General features: G+C 38.1%; 4 protein-coding genes across 4 annotated transcripts; 2 read left to right on the top strand and 2 right to left on the bottom strand.

Annotated features, from left to right (window-relative positions):
* Positions 1-668: 668 nt before the first annotated feature.
* On the bottom strand, positions 669-1,557 carry LOC140786630 (uncharacterized). Its single transcript, XM_073135210.1, has 2 exons — positions 1,314-1,557; positions 669-1,219 (listed from the first exon to the last, which is right to left on the bottom strand). Exons 1-2 carry the CDS (start codon positions 1,425-1,427, stop codon positions 827-829), a joined length of 507 nt encoding a protein of 168 aa, XP_072991311.1. The 5' UTR covers positions 1,428-1,557; the 3' UTR covers positions 669-826.
* Positions 1,558-3,770: 2,213 nt separating this feature from the next.
* On the top strand, positions 3,771-5,502 carry LOC140786251 (3-ketoacyl-CoA synthase 6-like). Its single transcript, XM_073134545.1, has 2 exons — positions 3,771-4,430; positions 4,520-5,502. Exons 1-2 carry the CDS (start codon positions 3,943-3,945, stop codon positions 5,391-5,393), a joined length of 1,362 nt encoding a protein of 453 aa, XP_072990646.1. The 5' UTR covers positions 3,771-3,942; the 3' UTR covers positions 5,394-5,502.
* A 332-nt stretch (positions 5,503-5,834) lies between these two features.
* Positions 5,835-9,290, bottom strand: LOC140786840 (ACD11 homolog protein). The gene is made up of 4 exons (XM_073135528.1): positions 8,893-9,290; positions 8,422-8,594; positions 7,689-7,834; positions 5,835-7,103 (listed from the first exon to the last, which is right to left on the bottom strand). The coding sequence occupies exons 1-4, from the start codon at positions 9,133-9,135 to the stop codon at positions 6,997-6,999; spliced, it is 669 nt and encodes a 222-aa protein (XP_072991629.1). The 5' UTR covers positions 9,136-9,290; the 3' UTR covers positions 5,835-6,996.
* Positions 9,291-13,122: 3,832 nt separating this feature from the next.
* Positions 13,123-16,727, top strand: LOC140786252 (14-3-3-like protein). The gene is made up of 6 exons (XM_073134546.1): positions 13,123-13,327; positions 14,065-14,479; positions 14,573-14,651; positions 15,115-15,237; positions 16,298-16,414; positions 16,498-16,727. The coding sequence occupies exons 2-6, from the start codon at positions 14,073-14,075 to the stop codon at positions 16,552-16,554; spliced, it is 783 nt and encodes a 260-aa protein (XP_072990647.1). The 5' UTR covers positions 13,123-13,327; positions 14,065-14,072; the 3' UTR covers positions 16,555-16,727.
* The last annotated feature ends 1,046 nt before the right edge of the window (positions 16,728-17,773 follow it).

Here is a 17,773-nt window from a genome sequence, read left to right on the forward strand (position 1 = left end):
CTGGTAACTAACCATTTATCAAACACATGAGACGAAAGCAGACAGTTAACACTGTTAAGGCAACAAATGGAGGCATCTATTTCCCTACCTTAGCAACAGCAACCAATAATGCATTCATCAAATGATTTCTCTTTAACAAAATCAGATGAGAAAGAATGAGAGTAAAGTCACATAAAAATCAAAACAATTCTATTAATGAGTTTCCTTATCGGCATAAACATATAGATCACAAGGAGCAGGCCCTAAGTCTGGTAAGACAAAAACAGTACATAAATATAAGTAGGCCATAAAAAAATGATAATTAAGCTCAAAAGAAAATGAAGAGGGCTAATAACAAGTCACAGAAGCTTTTTCTGATTAGAAATTTAACTATCTAGAGCACAAAGCTATTTGCTTCAGTACATCAACTATGGGTACTCCAGCATAATGCTTCCATACCATGTTGCTAGAACGACAAGACACATTCTTAAACACTGAGCAAACCTCTGCTGAGACTTACAAGTTTCCTTCATCAATAGCATTTCTTGCTCTAAAGACACCAAAAGTGGAAGTCAGCATCGACACTATGCATGCAAAGAACTAAAATCATATCTATTACCTAGTTACAAAATATCGGCAATGCCAAGAAAAATGGAAGTAACAGAGCAGCAATCAACTAAAATTAGAGATGACAACAGAAAATAAACACATTACCACCAAATTCATTACATTTTAATCTTGCACAAAATACAGAGCATAACAATTAAAACATGACCATCCGCGTAAATTAGAACAGCATAAAACACATTAACAACATGTTAGCAACTCTCCTCCCACCACCTTCTCTTCAGACGAAACCTACCTCCGTAAACTGCGACCTCATCTTCGGAGGCCGGCCCCGCGGCCTCTTGGCCCCGCCACCCGACGCAACGCCGGCGCCAGCCGCGGCCCCATTCTTAGGCGGGCGGCCACGTGGCCGTGGGACCTTCACAGGGGCCGACGGGTCCCTCGGCTTGGGTGGCCTGCCACGCGGCCGGCGCGTCTCTCCGGCGGCTGATCCGTCGGCGGAAGATGCGGGGAGCTTGGCCTTCGGCGGCCGGCCTCTGCCTCGCTTCGGCGGCGGGATCGCGTCGAACGAGGCTACTGTCTCCCCTGTCTCGGCGATGCCGTCGAGGGACGACTCGATCTGCCCCGATGTTGCGGATTTGCTCGATCCGTCACTCTCCGCATCCGTGATCGCCTGCATGCAAGCAAGAGGGGGAGGAAACAGGTTAGATCTTGAGGAATCTTGGGAATTAGGGTTAGGGTTTCGCTTAATGGAGTTGGGATTTGACCTCGGGATAGGGAGGAGTTGGAGCTCTAGTTGGACCAGGCGGTGGCGGTGGCGATGCTTCTTCAGTGGGAATGGGAGTGGGAGTGGGAGTGGGAGTGGGAGCGGGAGTGGCCATTGAGAGGGATCGAGGAGAGAGAGAGGGGGGGATGGGGTCGTGAGGTTTGCTGTGGGCTGACAGCTGACACGAGAGGTGTTTGTCCGTGAGCCCCAAAGAGAGTTGAAGTAGATCCTTTGACAAGCAAGTCTGTCACTAGTCCAATAAAAATCCACGCCCCCCCAAATGTGATGCCAATTAAGAGGATCCAAACGGATCGAACCCAATAGAAGTATTATTGTGTCGGGTAACGGTTTGGTTCGGATTATGTTGAATCCGCCTTTTGGCATTCTCCCTTGACAATCGCTGACTTTCTTCTGACCAAACTACCCTCTCTCTCTCTCTCTCTCTTTCTCTAATATTCTTTTTTCAACCAAAATGAACCACACCTTAAATTTAATATGATATTCATATTTTACATTTTAGATAGAAATATTAATAAATTTGTATATAGTTAATAAAATAAAATACTAATTTTATCAGCAGGTTATATATATATATATATAAGAATCATATAAATTTTCATGAAAAAAAAAAGAACCATAAATAAAAAGATTAAACTCGTGGCACCTTTTATATCACTTGTGACATGCACAGAGTGCACCAATGCGAAATTTTACGACAGTAAAACTTGGGTCTAACATAGCTAACCTATGTCAACCCCTTACTTTATTCCCCTTATTGAAATATTACTATGGACCTCGATCACATTTTCACTGGTATCTAGTGATACCAAATGTTTCATATCTAACATAGCACTGTTGAATATATAATCTATCTATCTATCGTATTAAATAAGAATTTGATAAGCAGTTAAGAAAATGTATTTTAATAGGCAAATACTTCAATGCACCTTTAAAAATTATAACCTTAATCCAACGGCTATAATAGCTAGTTTTCATACCCGGTACCGATTTCCCGGTACCGGTTCCAAAACTACATTACGTAAAAAAAAAAGTATATTAGTTAAGAAGATTAATTACGTGTGTCTAACTTCCCAATTTTCTTGTTATACCCTTGTCTTAACCATTAGATCTTCATCAAAGTGATTGATAAGTATGGAAGAAGTGCTCTACAAGTTTTTTTTCTTCCGTTAAGATTTCTCTCTTAAATATAATTATACCTTAATTATAGGAGATATTATTTAATATTAAATAATTTAAATTTGATTATTTGAAGATAAACTTCAATTTAAATATAATTCTCTATCTCTATCTATTAAAATTTAATTTAAATCAATCTTAAACTAATGGGAGATATATGTAAATAATAAAAAATAATTAAAAAGATAAAATATAATTAATTTTTTATCAACTTAATTATAAAAGTCATCAATACCCTTATTTTGATATATATACATTACTCTCAGTTAATGATATATATGTCTTTTACTTAATAAAATATTAAGATAATATAATTATTAAAAAATAATGTGCAAGATTATATATCTAAAAAAAATTACCTGTTTAACCGGTAATATCTTTCATTCCTATTATACCCTTAAAGATCTTAACCGTTAGATCTTCATCAAACTGATTGATAAAGAATTAATTCGATTGCACGGAAGAAACTCTCATTTTAATATCCACAAAATAATATTTTATGGCATCTACAAACTATTCTTTTTATATCTATAGATGCAGCTTTTTTAGATATATGAAATTAAATGATTTTTTAAAAGGTTAAGATTTTAAAGCAGTTGGCTAGTTGGCTCAACCATCTTAGTGATGTTGCATTAACTATGTATATTCTAAGTTATGTCCATATATAATCATTCTAATTCCATGCAAGTAAAAAGAAACAAAACTATTTCCATAATATGAGACTGGAATCTAATCAAGACTCCTTTTTCTAAGCACGTCACGTTTGGTTGTTTAGTTGCATGATAAGAAGTAATAAAATACTCTTTTAATTTCCTCAAGTTTAGTTACTCCTCCATTAACAACTAGAATAAAGAACAGCTCATAATGAAGTGATACGTTGAAATTATAGAGCAGTCAGAATAAGAAAAAATCTCGTTAAGTTAGTTGGATGGTTGTGCTAATAAGGTCGTAAGGCTTGTTAAGGTAGGCAATCAGATACATCTAATCCCCAATTGATATAATTTCAAACCTTAAATTTACTAATTAAGTTTTGGGTATCTTCTTACCCAATGTGAGTCATAGCTGAGATAATCAACGAAGACTCGGCAAAAAGAGAGCGACAGGCAACGTTTGGTTGGCACAACTCCCACTATTTGGTAGGGTGTTTTCTGAAAATAAAGCTCAGGATGTCAGACTCGAAACGTAAAAGTTTTAGAATGTAGGGTGTAAAATGCAATATTTCTTATGTTAGATATATAGAAATGAAGATGAGGTAAACTACAACGACTGGTAGTCCAGTTGGTAAAACTACCCATCTACTCTCGCATCCTGTAACTCACTCGGTCTATTAAGTCGACTCCAATCTCCCCCCTCTTCTCTCCCAAACTCCAACACGTAAACACAATCTTCCTCCCGTTCACAACCACGAGGTCAGTAATCGTAAAGCTCCAAAGATGCCGTTCATGGCCGACGTGGCGGAACAGCTGAGCCGCCTCGGCCTCGCCGGCGTCGACGACGTCGGCGTCCTCTGCTTCGCCTTCCTCGTCATCCTCGCCGTCGTCTACTTCATGTCACGCCCCCGCCCCGTCTACCTGATCGACTTCGCCTGCTTCAAGCAGCTGCCGAGCTGCCGCGTGCCCTTTGCCACCTTCATGGAGCACACCCGACTCATCACCTCCGACGAGAAGAGCGTCCAGTTCCAGACGCGCATCTTGGAGCGGTCGGGGCTCGGGGAGGAGACGTGCCTCCCTCCGGCGAACCAATACATCCCCCCTAACCCCACCATGGAGGCGTCCCGGACTGAGGCCGAGATGGTCATCTTCTCCGCCATCGACGATTTGATGAAGAAGACGAATCTCAAGCCGAAGGACATCGACGTGCTCGTCGTCAACTGTAGCCTCTTCTCCCCGACCCCATCCCTCTCCGCCATGATCGTCAACAAGTATTAAGCTGTTGCGCTCGCTCTGATATCATAAGAAGACTACTCTTATATAGAGACGGTGTTTTTAATCTTCTATTATATTATGCCAGGTATAAGCTCCGCGGCAACGTGCGAAGCTTTAACCTCTCCGGCATGGGTTGCAGCGCAGGCCTCCTCTCCGTGGACCTCGCCCGCGACATCCTCCAGGCGCACGCCGACTCAACCGCCCTCGTCGTGTCGACCGAGATCATCACCCCAAACTTCTACAGGGGCGGCCGCCGCGACATGCTGATCCCCAACTGCCTCTTCCGCATGGGCGCCGCCGCCGTCCTCCTCTCCAACCGCCGCCGCGATGCCGCCCGCGCAAAGTACCGCCTGCTCCACGTAGTCCGCACCCACCGCGGCGCCGACGACCGCGCCTACCGCTGCATCTACCAGGAGGAGGATGGCGACGGCCACTCCGGCATCTCCCTGTCCAAAGAACTCATGGTCATCGCCGGCGAAGCGCTCAAGGCCAACATCACCACCATGGGTCCTCTAGTCCTCCCCATCTCGGAGCAACTGCGATTCGCCGTCTCCCTAATCCGGCGAAAGCTATTCAACCCAAGTTCGAGGCCATACATCCCAGACTTCAAGAAGGCATTCGAGCACTTCTGCATCCACGCAGGGGGCAGAGCGGTGATCGATGAGCTGCAGAGGAGCCTGCAGTTGTCCAAGGAGCACGTCGAGGCTTCGCGCATGACGTTGCATCGGTTTGGCAATACGTCGAGCAGTTCGCTGTGGTACGAGCTCAGCTACGTGGAGTCGAAGGGGAGGATGCGACGAGGGGAGCGGGTGTGGCAGATCGGATTCGGCAGTGGGTTCAAGTGTAACAGTGCGGTTTGGAAGTGCTTGCGTGATGTGAAGACTACTCCGGCCGATGGGCCTTGGGCTGATTGCATTCACCGCTACCCTGTTGATGTCCCTGAAGTGGTCAAACTGTAATTTTCGATATTTCTTCCTCTTGTTCGATTGGTGTGGATTAATTACTTTTTCTAAGTTTGTTTCTCTTCTATCACTATGACACTATCAGTAATATTTGTATGTTATTCTCTCTTTTTTCTTGGTGTGCATTTGTACCTTCTCATTTATCATTTATTTATTTTTTATTCACATATTCGCTAAATCTAAATATTCCACGAGGATTGATATTTGATTAATTTTTTTTACTAAAATATGAGATTAAAGTTTAATAGATTTTTCTTTCTAAAAATTTTATATGCGTAGGTGAGCATTTTTTTTATTTATATTTTTCCAAAAAAGTTATGAAGAAGTCATCAATGGATAGAAATGCGACAAAGGGGGTACAAAAGATAGTTTGATGAAGATATCATTTCATTATAATCTCTTAATATCATTGTGTACTATATATTTCCTTACCATCAGTTGGGAGAATGTATAGTATTTAATATGATCATGAACAAACTATTATACAACTCTACAACTTGGCCATTACTTTGAACTGTTTCGTAACTCAGACCTGATACAAGTAACTAAATTGTTCTTCCTGACATGATCTAAAGCTGAGAGCAACTTACATGCAAGATCAAAGCAAATTAAAATCATCCAACCACCAGGAGTTTACAACAAGTAATTAAAACATCCAACGACGAAGGTTGTTGTGATTCAACCATGGTCATTTTCCTGGACCAGAAGGTTCCTTTTCCCCACGTCTACTTCTTCGAGGTCAGACCCGAATAGGAATCGAGCGAATTCCTGGACTCGTTCGTCGTCTTGAACCTCGAAATCCCTCGGCCCTCGGCATGAGGTATCTAATAGAAGCACGAGTGCAGCCATGATCAGTAGCAGAGGAGCAAAGAAGACCAAGAGCTCCATAAGAAAGCCTCGAAACATCTCTCGCACTGAAGAAAAGAAGCCAAGCTTAGATTCGTTGGCTTCTTGGAACAAGGTAATGGAAATGAATGGGCTTCTCCTTCACCTTTCTCGTGGGTCATAGCCATGCTATGCATGAGAAAGGTATAGTTAGTTGAAGAGCCTTTTCCTTGTCACGAAAAGATGAGCAATGGAAGCACGGGTCAGAAGTTATATACATTAGCTCGATCCACAATCTTGGGAGCAGATCTTTGCAGCGAGGACTGCACGGATTTCCTGCGGTCTGGCTCTGCCAGCCAATTATTGCGTGCCACGTACCGTGGCAATTCCTGAATTCACATTGCGGAGGTTCTTTTTTCTTTTTTTTTTCATGTCTCATCTCTTCATAGAAAAGATTTGTTATCTATTTCTCACTCCAATAAAGAGACCACAATTTCCAGGTGCAATAAAATTAAGGGAAAATGGTTCATCATCTCCAAAATGTACATAAAAATGAATTGCTTCAACATTAGCTTCTCCATTTGTGACCTCCAGGCTAATCTAAAGCAATGTTCTGAAACTGGACTGAGAAGCAGTGAGAATGGTGCTTATGTTAACTAAAAGAGAAATGCTACAAACTGGCACTGCGGAAAAAGAATAATGAAGCAGCCTCCGCAGACAAAGGAGGGGGAAGGATTAACAGTTGGGAAAATGGTGACAAGCTCTTCAACTCATTTCACCAGTCTAGGCTAATGTTCCTCGAAAGAAAAAGATTGTCGATGTAATGTATAATGGGACTCGAAGCATCAATGTAACGTCTCATTTCCTTCTGTACAGAGTGATCTGCAGCAACGAAATTGAAGACTGTTATACATCTAGAACAGTGAAAAGAAAACCCAAGTTTAGATATTGTGTGTTATAAAATGAAAGCTAGGAATCATGGAGGCCTAGACAAAAATAAAAAACCTATTTGAATTATGCATGAAATTCACAGTTCTATAATAGTTTAATCTTTTTTCTTGTTTGACATAACCAAAGTAGAGGTTTTAGATTTGCGTCCTGAGTATGAGGTAATTAACTTCATTCTAGGTAGCTTAACAGTTCGTTAATTATCTCTATTACGTTCAAACCTAGGAGGACAGTCTAATGTTATTTGTCTCATTGTTCATGTACTAAATTCCTTGTCAATTTTCATGCGGTACAAGAGCCCTATATTCAGGAAGAAGTATATACATTAGGATGTTAGCATCACAACAATTCTCGGATATCATATCAACTTGGCGATTTAGTATCTGAACATAAACGGGCTGCAGAAACCACACAAACAAAGAATAATGCAGTGTTTCAGTAGGAAATCCTGAACTTATGGGAACTAGGAAGCATCCAAAACTTTCACTTGTAACTAATTAATTGCTGAAGTAAGCTTACGTGTTTCATTTAATCGTTCTATCAATTGATCCTTTGTTGGAAGAGTATACATTCCAGCACCAACAGCCGTCCTGATCGCCCAATTATGGAATGGCGCACAGACTTGTCCGTAAGCAATTGAAGCAGCTTCCTTCAATGAATCTTCCCTAAAAGAGAGCATGAAAAGCAAGAAAGATTAAATTGAGCCATAGGATGTTGAACACTTGAACACATGAAGAACCTTATAGTATTGACGCAAGCATATGTTTGCCATGAATTTGTTCAATATAACTACATTATTTACTGTTCCTTTTAGTGTTTCTTCAAGCCTAAGTATTTGTTTGTCATGGGAAAATGCCAATAAGGGCAGAGCACAACTCAGCCTTTGCTAGAATTAAATCCTTACAAAGAGAAAAGTAGACAACAAATTGAACATCTCTTGGATAAACTAATAAGTGAACACCAAAAAGAGCACATTGACCATCTTATATTTAGGCCAACTTATATTCCCAAAACAATAACCATTTTCAAAAGTTGTCATCTTTACTAATTAAGCTCCATTGGGCTATATTACTTAACTATGCCTTAGACACAATGCCAATAAATAATACATTATTGCCCCTATTGATACTAGCATCGAGCAAAAAACCTCCTGAAGATAAAACTATCAAGAAACAAAACTACAATAGGATATATTTCACACAAATACAACTACATGAGAACGAAAAAGATATAGCATCAAGCATAAACATACTCAGTTGATAGAAACTGCTCAAATAAAGCTCTGATGAGATCAAGGCCTAGCCTGACTCTACGTAAATTACGCGAATGGCTTCCTTTGTTTCTGACAGTGTCATGTTTGACATCATCTTCCAGAATATTATTCAGTGTCTGATATGTCTTTGACGCTTCAATTAGATCATGTACCTGTAAGGATTCACCACAACAGAAGAATTAGTCTGACTCAACGCTGCGTGCTGCTAATGAAACACAAATCATTGCAAGTTCCCAACAATGAGAATATATGTGATTATAAAACTATAGGCATGTTTAGCTCAATGATTGTTCTCCAAAACAAAATAAACATGAATGCCAAAGAGATAGTATATAGTCTAAAATCACATCAAGATATTGCACAATTTGATATAACAAATCTTAAACCAGAGCATAGGTAATGGATTATAACCCAAAACCAATTAGACAGGAGGGAAAAAAAAAATCAAACCTTGGCGACATACTCCATCTCAGCAAACTTGAACGCGATCCCCAGAAACCCGAACAAGACGGACACGAGCGAGCAAGCATCACCAAAAGGGGCGAGACGGAGGTCCTCGGCACCGCCGCCGGCCTCGATTGACCTCGCCAGCTCCTCGAAGGCCTCTGCCACGGCGGTGAGGGGTGTCGCCGCCTCGGATTCAGTGGATGAATCCGAGCGCGAGGAGGAGAAGTAGTAGGTTTCTTCGCCCATGGTAGATCGAAATCGCGAGGAACTCTTCCGTGGAGTGGAACAAGAGGAGGGTCAACCTTCGCCTCTTCTCTATAGAGAGAAGAGGGAAGGGAGAAGAGTCTAGTCTCGAATCCTTTCTTGGAGGAGACGCGACCGGCTGTTGCGGCGATTGCTATGGGGTCGAACGGTAGTTAGAAAGAGAAGTTATTAACGGTCAGTGGATCTCTGCCATCGATGGAGGGGATTCTCTGCAGCGCGGTTTGTATAGTTTTTCCTAAATTTAGGAAAAACTATAAATAGCTCCTTGCGTTTTACTTTTATTATATATTCTATACCCTTAATGTTATAGGTAGCTTCAGAATTAATTTAAGCAATTTATATAAAGATAATATGGTATTTTGCTAATCTAAGTTTGGTTTTACGTAATTGATGGGATGATTACAGTGAAAATTTTATAATTTTAATATTTTAAAACTTATAGGTGGGCAATTATGTTAAAATCTCTTAAATTTAATACTAACAGTTAAAAAAATGAAAGTGATGTAATTAAGGATCCTACGATTTGGCTTGCTGGGAATCCTTGTCCGACCAACCGAATCCCTCTCTCTCCTGGATTGTCGTGCTGGCAACCCAGCTGCTAGATATGGTTTTGTTTATTAATAACTCCAAAAAATATACCAAGAATTTATTTTAATAAATCTGAATTTATTCATTAATTTCCATTTATATTCGTATTTGAAAACATATATACTTAGTTCTTAATTAAGAGACTAAACTTATTATTGCCTGAAAAAAAATACTATTTATTTTTTTTTAAGAAAAAAATGGTACAATATATATATATATATGATGAGCTGGCAAGCCACCTGTTGATGAGCTAAATGAGCTGGCATATTCCAATCAGAATGATAGCCAAGCGAGGCCAATCATAATATGAATTAATTAAGCAATCAAAGTATCAAACTGCTCGTCTTTTATTAATTATTAAGCATAAGCAACTCATAATTATTAAGTGAATGTAATCCCTTGTAAAACTAAAAGACATAAACTACGTATTATATAAATATAATTATGGATCGAGAAAACACTAAAGAAACAACGTATGACCTACATATAAGTATAGATTAGGAAAGAATTAGAAAAGAGAAATTACGTGGCATATAAATATATATAATAACTATATTTTAACAAAAACAACACAAAGAGAAAAACTACCTAGTATATACATATAAGTATGGATAAGAAAAAGATTACTTATATATAATTGCTGACTAGGAAAGATTTGAAGGGGAAACTACCGTAAAATAACTATCACTAAGGAAAGAACTAAATGAGTTAAATTACATAATATATAAAATAATTATGGAATGCCATTTGTTAGGTTTATTTGTACTTATGTAATTGGCAAATTATATTTTAAAATATAATTTATATTTATATAATATGTCTAGATTTTTTATGTATGAACATATGCGCAAGGTGTGAGATATTTGATAAAGAATATTAAAATAAAAGACTAATTTTGATATCAATGTATTCGAAACGATTTTAGAATCGTTATTGAAGTGCTTAAATGATATTACGATGGTTGAAGAAGTATGAAATATTACCTAAATACACAGGAATAGTCATTCTGCATTCAATTATTTAGTCTGTCGTTTGAATAAGATGTTCAAATGCACTCTGGGCCCGTTCGAACGGTTGAGAACTTATTTTGGCCGTTCGAACACACCCTACAGACATTTACACATATTGAGGTGGCGTTCATATATATAGAGGTTCATATTTGGTGTTTGTAGTAAATTCACACTTCAAATCACCATGTTCGAACACAAACCGATAGCATTCAACGTACCGACATAATTTGCAAATCTAGAGTTACGTGAGATTTGATTTGACTTAGATTTAGCTTTATCACTAGGAAATATTTATCTTATTTCTAACAGAATAAGTGGAGAATCTTTGAAGAGATATTTATTTTATATCTAAGAGATACTTTTACTTTATCTCTAGAAATATAAAATGATTTAATCTAACCCTACTATTGATAACCGTCAAGTATTAATTTGGAGATCGTCTTTTGAAGACTATTAGAGATCGATTCTCAACTTTAGATAAGACAGTGCTAATTTTTTCTCATCTCAAAGCATTCTGGAAGAACTACGTCTCGAGGGTCATTAAGACAAAAGGATCGACTTCGACGGTTACTGAGGTTTGGAAACCTATCACGAAAACTCTAAGGTTGGTACAAATTAAGTTGTGAAAGTTGAAGAGTGATCTATAAGCTTCTTATTAAACTACTATAGGTTTTAGTGATTGATTTTGATCTGAGTTTGGATCCGTTGTTTTTTTATCCGGTTTTTAGTTTTTCCACGTTAAAACTTTTTGTATTTGCTATCGTCTTTTTTACGCTTTATTTTTTGCATATTATTACCGATAGCGTGTGATAGATTTAATCTCCTAGAACGTTTCTTATATATATTTTTTTCAATTAATATAAAAGCATACCTAACTAATGACATAAGTTTCATTCTTTTTTCACTATTTAATTACAATGTAATGCATTCTCATAACTATGGAATACCTTCTAACAAAAGTGAAATATTTTCCAATAATAGCATAATTCTTTCTATTTGAGTGATTTAGATAGCATGGCATGTAAGGAAATTTAGTAAATATGATGCAGAAAAGATAAAGTAATCTTTCAATGAGTATTAATCAAATATACTTTATAGTTAAACCAGCATTATATGTAAATAAGAATAATATGCATTACAAAAAAATATGAAGTCATTTTCTTTCTTATTTTCTATAAATTTTTTTTACAGATCATGCTACCACATTCTCATATTACGCTGATTTAATTATGAAATATATCTAAATATATCTGATAAGTAGTCATTGGAAGATGTCTTTATCTTTTTTGCATTGTACTACAAAATCTCTTTACATATCATGCTATTTTTAGTAGATATTTTAATTTTTTTCTTAGAAGGTATTCTAAAGTTATAAGAATATATAATGTTATTATTAGAAATATTCAATAGTTGTTTACATATTATGTATGGTTTAGCTCTTTCCGGATTCACAAATATATGTAGTTTCTCTGGTTTTGGAATAAAGGTGGTTTATCTAGGATAAACCATACATAATATGAGCTATAGTTTGGATAGGGTTTGGGCCAAGAATTGGGTCAGAACATTCAAAAGCCATAGACTAGGTTGATCGGCAATTAAGGTTCATGGTGCGTTATTTGTATGTGAGAATGTGCTTGGAGTTGGGTATTTGGCTTGACCCACTTAGGCCTAACCTGAAATCGCCCAATTTTTAAGTAAGCTAATCTCCGCTTAAGCCCAATTAGGCTCGGCCTACTATGCTTTCCTATTTCTATGATTTTTTAGTCTCATATCTGATATTTAATTTATTAGATACTACTAGTTCTTATGAAATATAACCATTATGTTTCCGTAGGAGATCCATTACACTCAGTTTATTATGATATGATATTTTGTATAACCCGACCGGTGGTGCTATATTCTAGCTGTACCCAAACTCGGTTTTACCTAACTGATCGATAGGCTTCTATATATTTATAGAGGCTAACCTGACTAAATTGAATTCGATTAACTGATTGGACTTGGACCCAACTAATACAAATAAGAAACTGAGCCATATACAGACCCAAATAGCTACAATAAACTAAGTACTAATATGAAAGAAATAAGCAAGACGACTCAACTCAATTAACCCGCTATGAGAGGTATATATATATATATATGTGTGTGTGTGTGTGTGTGTGTGTGTGTGTGAAAAAAGAAAGAGAAGAGTTTAAAATAAATTCATAAAGATTGCTGCACCTTAAAGAGATGGAATGTTCCTATGAAACAGCGGCTAGTATTTCCGTCTAATCTCATTCGTCCACGTTATCCCAACGGCTTGGGTGATCTCTTGGTGTTCGTACATAAGTGGTAAGTATTGAAGTAGAAGGTGGGGTTTCCACTGCCCCTCGTTGCGGTGCAACGTTGACTGGAAGCGAAGTCGTGGCAGACATCCACGTTAGCGGCACCAGGTGCCTCCTCCTCCTCCGACCACGTGTCGATCATCCATTGGTTTTTAGGCTGGACTCCATTGCTTCCCATCTCTTCCCCCAATCGAAAAATTGAAGCTTCGAGAGAGGGGGAGGAGTGAGGAGGATAGAGCAGCAGGAGGAGAGGTAACTCTCTCTTTTGGTGATTATTTTGATGTTTTTGGCTGTAATTTTTTAGCAGAAATGGTTGTAATTTTGGGTGAATTTGTATAATTTTCTGAAGGTCGAATAAATAGAATCTCATTTCTTTGTTGTTTCGTGACAAATTTGTGATCTTCGGTGCTCTTTTACATCTCGCGATTTGTTGAGGAAACCAAAACGTTGTTAACTCTTTGGCGCTATTGATTGTATATAGTTCTATCATTTCATGCGTCGGGGAAAAGTAACGCAACATCGCAAGTGGACAGTGATTAACCTTATTTTTTGAATATTTGTTCCCTGTTTCTAGTTGTAAGTTAAAATTTAAACATGCGATTGATGGATGCTGCAAGTTCTACTTTAATGCTTAGTTTTTTGTCAATAAAGTTTCGTCGTTCTGCTTTAAATTAGTAGATCTCGAGGGCTTTTTTTTTTTCTTTTCATTTTTCTGAATGTAAATGAAGCATAAATGGATCTAAATACCTCTAGTAGATTAAAATTTATGGATCATGGATGAGGAGGAGTTCCTCTTTTTGATCGTTTTGTTGTTAAGTGCCCAACATATGATCTTGGTGTCCTACAATGCAGCAGTCCAAGTATACCTTTAAATGAGAAAACAATGGATCATAAATGAGGACTTCCTTTTTTTTTCATGGTTTGGTATTTTTCAATTTTGTTATATAAATTAGTGCCCAAGATCTGATCTTGGTGTCCCACGATTGCAGTAATCACAATGTCTCCGGCTGAAGCATCCCGTGAGGATAATGTGTACATGGCCAAGCTGGCCGAGCAGGCCGAGAGGTACGAGGAGATGGTAGAGTTCATGGAGAAGGTGGCTAAGACAGCCGGTGCGGATGAACCCACGGTGGAGGAGCGCAACCTCCTCTCTGTTGCCTACAAGAACGTGATTGGTGCTCGCCGCGCGTCGTGGCGAATTGTCTCCTCCATTGAGCAGAAGGAGGAGAGCCGAGGGAATGAGGACCATGTTTCCCTGATTAAGGAGTATCGTGGGAGGATTGAGGCTGAGCTCAGCAAGATCTGTGATGGAATTCTTAAGCTGCTCGACTCCCACCTTGTCCCTTCTGCCGCCACAGCAGAATCCAAGGTGTTCTATCTCAAGATGAAGGGTGACTACCACAGGTAAATAGCGAGTTTAGAAAATTATGTTATGCTGGTTAGGAAGGAAAGCACCTTTTTGAATGGTTGGATAATAATACTATTGCACATATATAGGTACCTTGCAGAGTTTAAGACTGGAACAGAGAGGAAGGAGGCGGCTGAGAGCACTCTTTTGGCATACAAGTCAGCTCAGGTTGATCGTCTTGGGTTAATTTACACATTGTGAAAATCTCCATTTTTTCCCCCATCATTTTATTTCTCGTCTTGTTCATGGGAAAATAAATTCTCCTAAGTCCAGTTAATTATTGGTACTTGGTGTTAAAGGCATGATATGCATTATTAGTTTGTTATCTAATGGCTTAAGCTTTTAGATTAATTGGTGTGATACATTTTTTCTAGAGGACAGGATTTCAGACCTCAATAATAACCCATTTTTATTCCCTTGCTTATAGTACTGCAATATAATGGGTCGTACAATGTATTATCTATCATTTGACCATATCCAGTATTAGCTTTAGGGGGCGTGTTATGACATACCTTGCTGGTTTGCAACTTAAGTTTTTGAGTTAATTGATTATCTAATATTTATATTTATCTTTAACTCTAGCTTTGCAGAAGAATTTTATGAAATAATCTGGACTTTGATATCTTTCCAGGATATTGCATTGGCTGAATTGGCTCCAACTCATCCAATAAGACTTGGGCTTGCTCTTAACTTCTCAGTGTTCTACTATGAGATCCTGAACTCACCAGACCGTGCTTGCAATCTTGCTAAACAGGTTTGCTTATGCAGTTCTTTTCAGTTTTTGCACAGTAATTTGGTGTTTATCTGACACTAAATGTTTATTTTGATACTAGGTGGCATTCTCTAACTTGTGGCTAGCTCTTTGATAGCCTTGCATAGTGCGTCATGAAAATTACCAACAGCACTTCCTGAAAGATCTGTCGATCATTTGTATACACCTTACTTATGATAAGATGAACTATACAATGCAGATCCGTATGGGTACCCTATCAATTTTATCAGATTCACAATCCTTCCCTCAATAATATTCTTCCATTATGTTGATCAGTAGAATAAGACCATCATTTTTTTTTATTTGTTAACTGACTCACTTTTCTCAAAACAAATCAAGTTACACCTGTCTTAAAAGAGTCTTACATGAACTTACCTGTGAATCTTAGTATTGATAATCTAGTTATATCCATCTTGAGAATCTTTCCATTGAAGTCTACCATTTGATATGAGTCTTATCTACTTGTGAATATGACTGGTTATGCAGATTTGTGCCCTCCATCAAGCAAATCAGTTTATGATGTTAGCCAGATTTCTTTAAACAAGGATTTATATTTAGTTTATATGATAAGCTGAAGTCTCATTTTTCTATTCTCACGGTTCCAGATTGCAGGATTCTCATTACTGTGCAGATTGAGGGTCAACTTATTATTTGCTTATAGATTGTAGGGCCTGTTGTAACACCAAAATAAGTATGTATTGGACCACTTTTCTTTCTTGAAAGATGATTCTATCTTTTCTGTTTCCCTTTGAACTTTGTCTCTCAAGCCCCTCTATGCCCTTGTTGAGCTTATGCATAGCAAGCATCTTCCATGTTCTGGATGTTACTAGCATTCCCATTATAAGATCATTCCCTCTGATCGGTTCAAATCCTGGCTGCAAATAAGTGATCTGCTAGGAATATGCGGAATGTGGATATTCAGATGCATTTGATTTTGACATGCTTGTTTTGTATGACTGCCTTTTTACGCTTTTGATTTGGAACAATACTCTTGAAGGTTGTTGGCATTGAACTATATCTTGTTGAAATCTATTGTGTGTAGGCATTTGACGAGGCTATCTCTGAACTGGATACCTTGGGTGAAGAATCCTACAAAGACAGCACATTGATCATGCAACTTCTTCGAGACAACTTAACATTATGGACTTCTGATATCACTGTATGTTCTCCAATCACTACGCCCTCGTCAACTGATGGGTTAGGCCTCACAATGTCATTGTATCTTTTTTTTTTGTTTTGCAGGAGGATGGTGCAGATGACATCAAGGACGCCCCAAAACGGGAAGGAGAGGGGCAGTGATAAGAAACCACCACATCCACTGCCATCTATTGATCAACTTTTGTTCGTAATAATAGATGGAGTGGGAATGCTTATGTTTGCACACACTTCCTTTTAACTGATGAAGTTTGTGGGTGAACTTTTCTATGTGACAAAAGTGCTTTAAGTAGTGATTGCTTTATGGTTTTATTTAATGGATTGCTCAGTAGCTTGTGAATTTTTCTCGGAGAACTCCGGTTCCATGTATTGCTCCAAAATATTTTGTCTTAATAGAACCAGATAAACGTTAAAACACTGACAATAAGCAATGCGGTATGCCAAAACATGGAATCTTTTTATATTTTTTCGGTGGTTAAAAAGGCAATTTTTTAACCTTAAAAAAGGGGCACAAAAGAAGTTTAGGCACCTCTCTAGATACCTAAAGTCTCTGTACTAGTTACTGCAGCTCGCAATGGCGTATTCGTCACACTATTGATAGGCTAGTTAAATCTGTGGCAATTTAAATATTGTTTCACTGGGTGGGAACTGCTTTTTGTTTTGTCTGAGGAGCCTCTCCTTAGAGCAGATCTCAAGTAAAGAAAAAAAAAAGAGGCGGCTTCTCCACGGAGTTCTTGTGAGTTCGATTCAATAGTGAAGTTGGACAGGCTATGATATTGAGCCTTGGGGCCTCAGCTTCTGCAAGGAAAAAGGTATTATATAGTTTTGTGAACAGTCCAGCTATAGTACAATCTGCCCGGGAAGATGAATCAAGAGTGAGATATGACTTGAAATGTTTGGTTAGTATGAGTCGGAATAGGAAAAAAGAAAGGATTTTTAGTAATTTAATGAATAGAATTATATAAGCTATAGATAGGATTAATGGCAGTTAGTCAAAGAACAGTAGAATGTTATATAAAAATTATAAGAAAAAAATAAAGGGTTGGGTTACTCAAAGATGGGGCGTTGTTAATAAAAAAATTTGACGAAAATGTTATTTAAAATTTTTCTATATTTTAACGCCGCCAAGGACATGTACACTTCTGCTCACTTTATATGTTCTGAGCCAGTAAAAGAAAAATCCTACTGAGAACATTTATTCCTTGGGTTTAAGCCTTAAGGCTCAAAGCACAGGTAACAAGCATCAAGTGAAAGCACAAGGCAATCTCTAGTTATATTAGCCATCATAATGCACACAAAATAATCTCTATTTAATACTGACTCCATAGTATTCTCTGTTCTTCTCAAAGAAAACTTCAAGTTA

This window comes from Typha latifolia, chromosome 4, assembly GCF_019914945.1.
Source record: "Typha latifolia isolate L0001 chromosome 4, TyphaL0001v2, whole genome shotgun sequence".
NCBI classification, from domain to species: Eukaryota; Viridiplantae; Streptophyta; class Magnoliopsida; order Poales; family Typhaceae; genus Typha; species Typha latifolia.

Excerpts from the sequence above, each read along its gene's own strand:
- LOC140786630 (XM_073135210.1), bottom strand. The coding sequence starts at position 1,427 with ATGGCCACTCCCGCTCCCACTCCCACTCCCACTCCCACTCCCATTCCC. Across the intron at positions 1,220-1,313 it reads CAACTCCTCCCTATCCCGAG|GCGATCACGGATGCGGAGAG; the intron begins GTCAAATCCCAA and ends GCTTGCATGCAG.
- LOC140786840 (XM_073135528.1), bottom strand. The coding sequence starts at position 9,135 with ATGGGCGAAGAAACCTACTACTTCTCCTCCTCGCGCTCGGATTCATCC. Across the intron at positions 8,595-8,892 it reads AGATGGAGTATGTCGCCAAG|GTACATGATCTAATTGAAGC; the intron begins GTTTGATTTTTT and ends GAATCCTTACAG. Across the intron at positions 7,104-7,688 it reads AGAACGATTAAATGAAACAC|ATCACTCTGTACAGAAGGAA; the intron begins GTAAGCTTACTT and ends TCGTTGCTGCAG.
- LOC140786251 (XM_073134545.1), top strand. The coding sequence starts at position 3,943 with ATGCCGTTCATGGCCGACGTGGCGGAACAGCTGAGCCGCCTCGGCCTC. Across the intron at positions 4,431-4,519 it reads TCCGCCATGATCGTCAACAA|GTATAAGCTCCGCGGCAACG; the intron begins GTATTAAGCTGT and ends ATATTATGCCAG.
- LOC140786252 (XM_073134546.1), top strand. The coding sequence starts at position 14,073 with ATGTCTCCGGCTGAAGCATCCCGTGAGGATAATGTGTACATGGCCAAG. Across the intron at positions 14,652-15,114 it reads TGGCATACAAGTCAGCTCAG|GATATTGCATTGGCTGAATT; the intron begins GTTGATCGTCTT and ends ATATCTTTCCAG. Across the intron at positions 16,415-16,497 it reads TATGGACTTCTGATATCACT|GAGGATGGTGCAGATGACAT; the intron begins GTATGTTCTCCA and ends TTTGTTTTGCAG.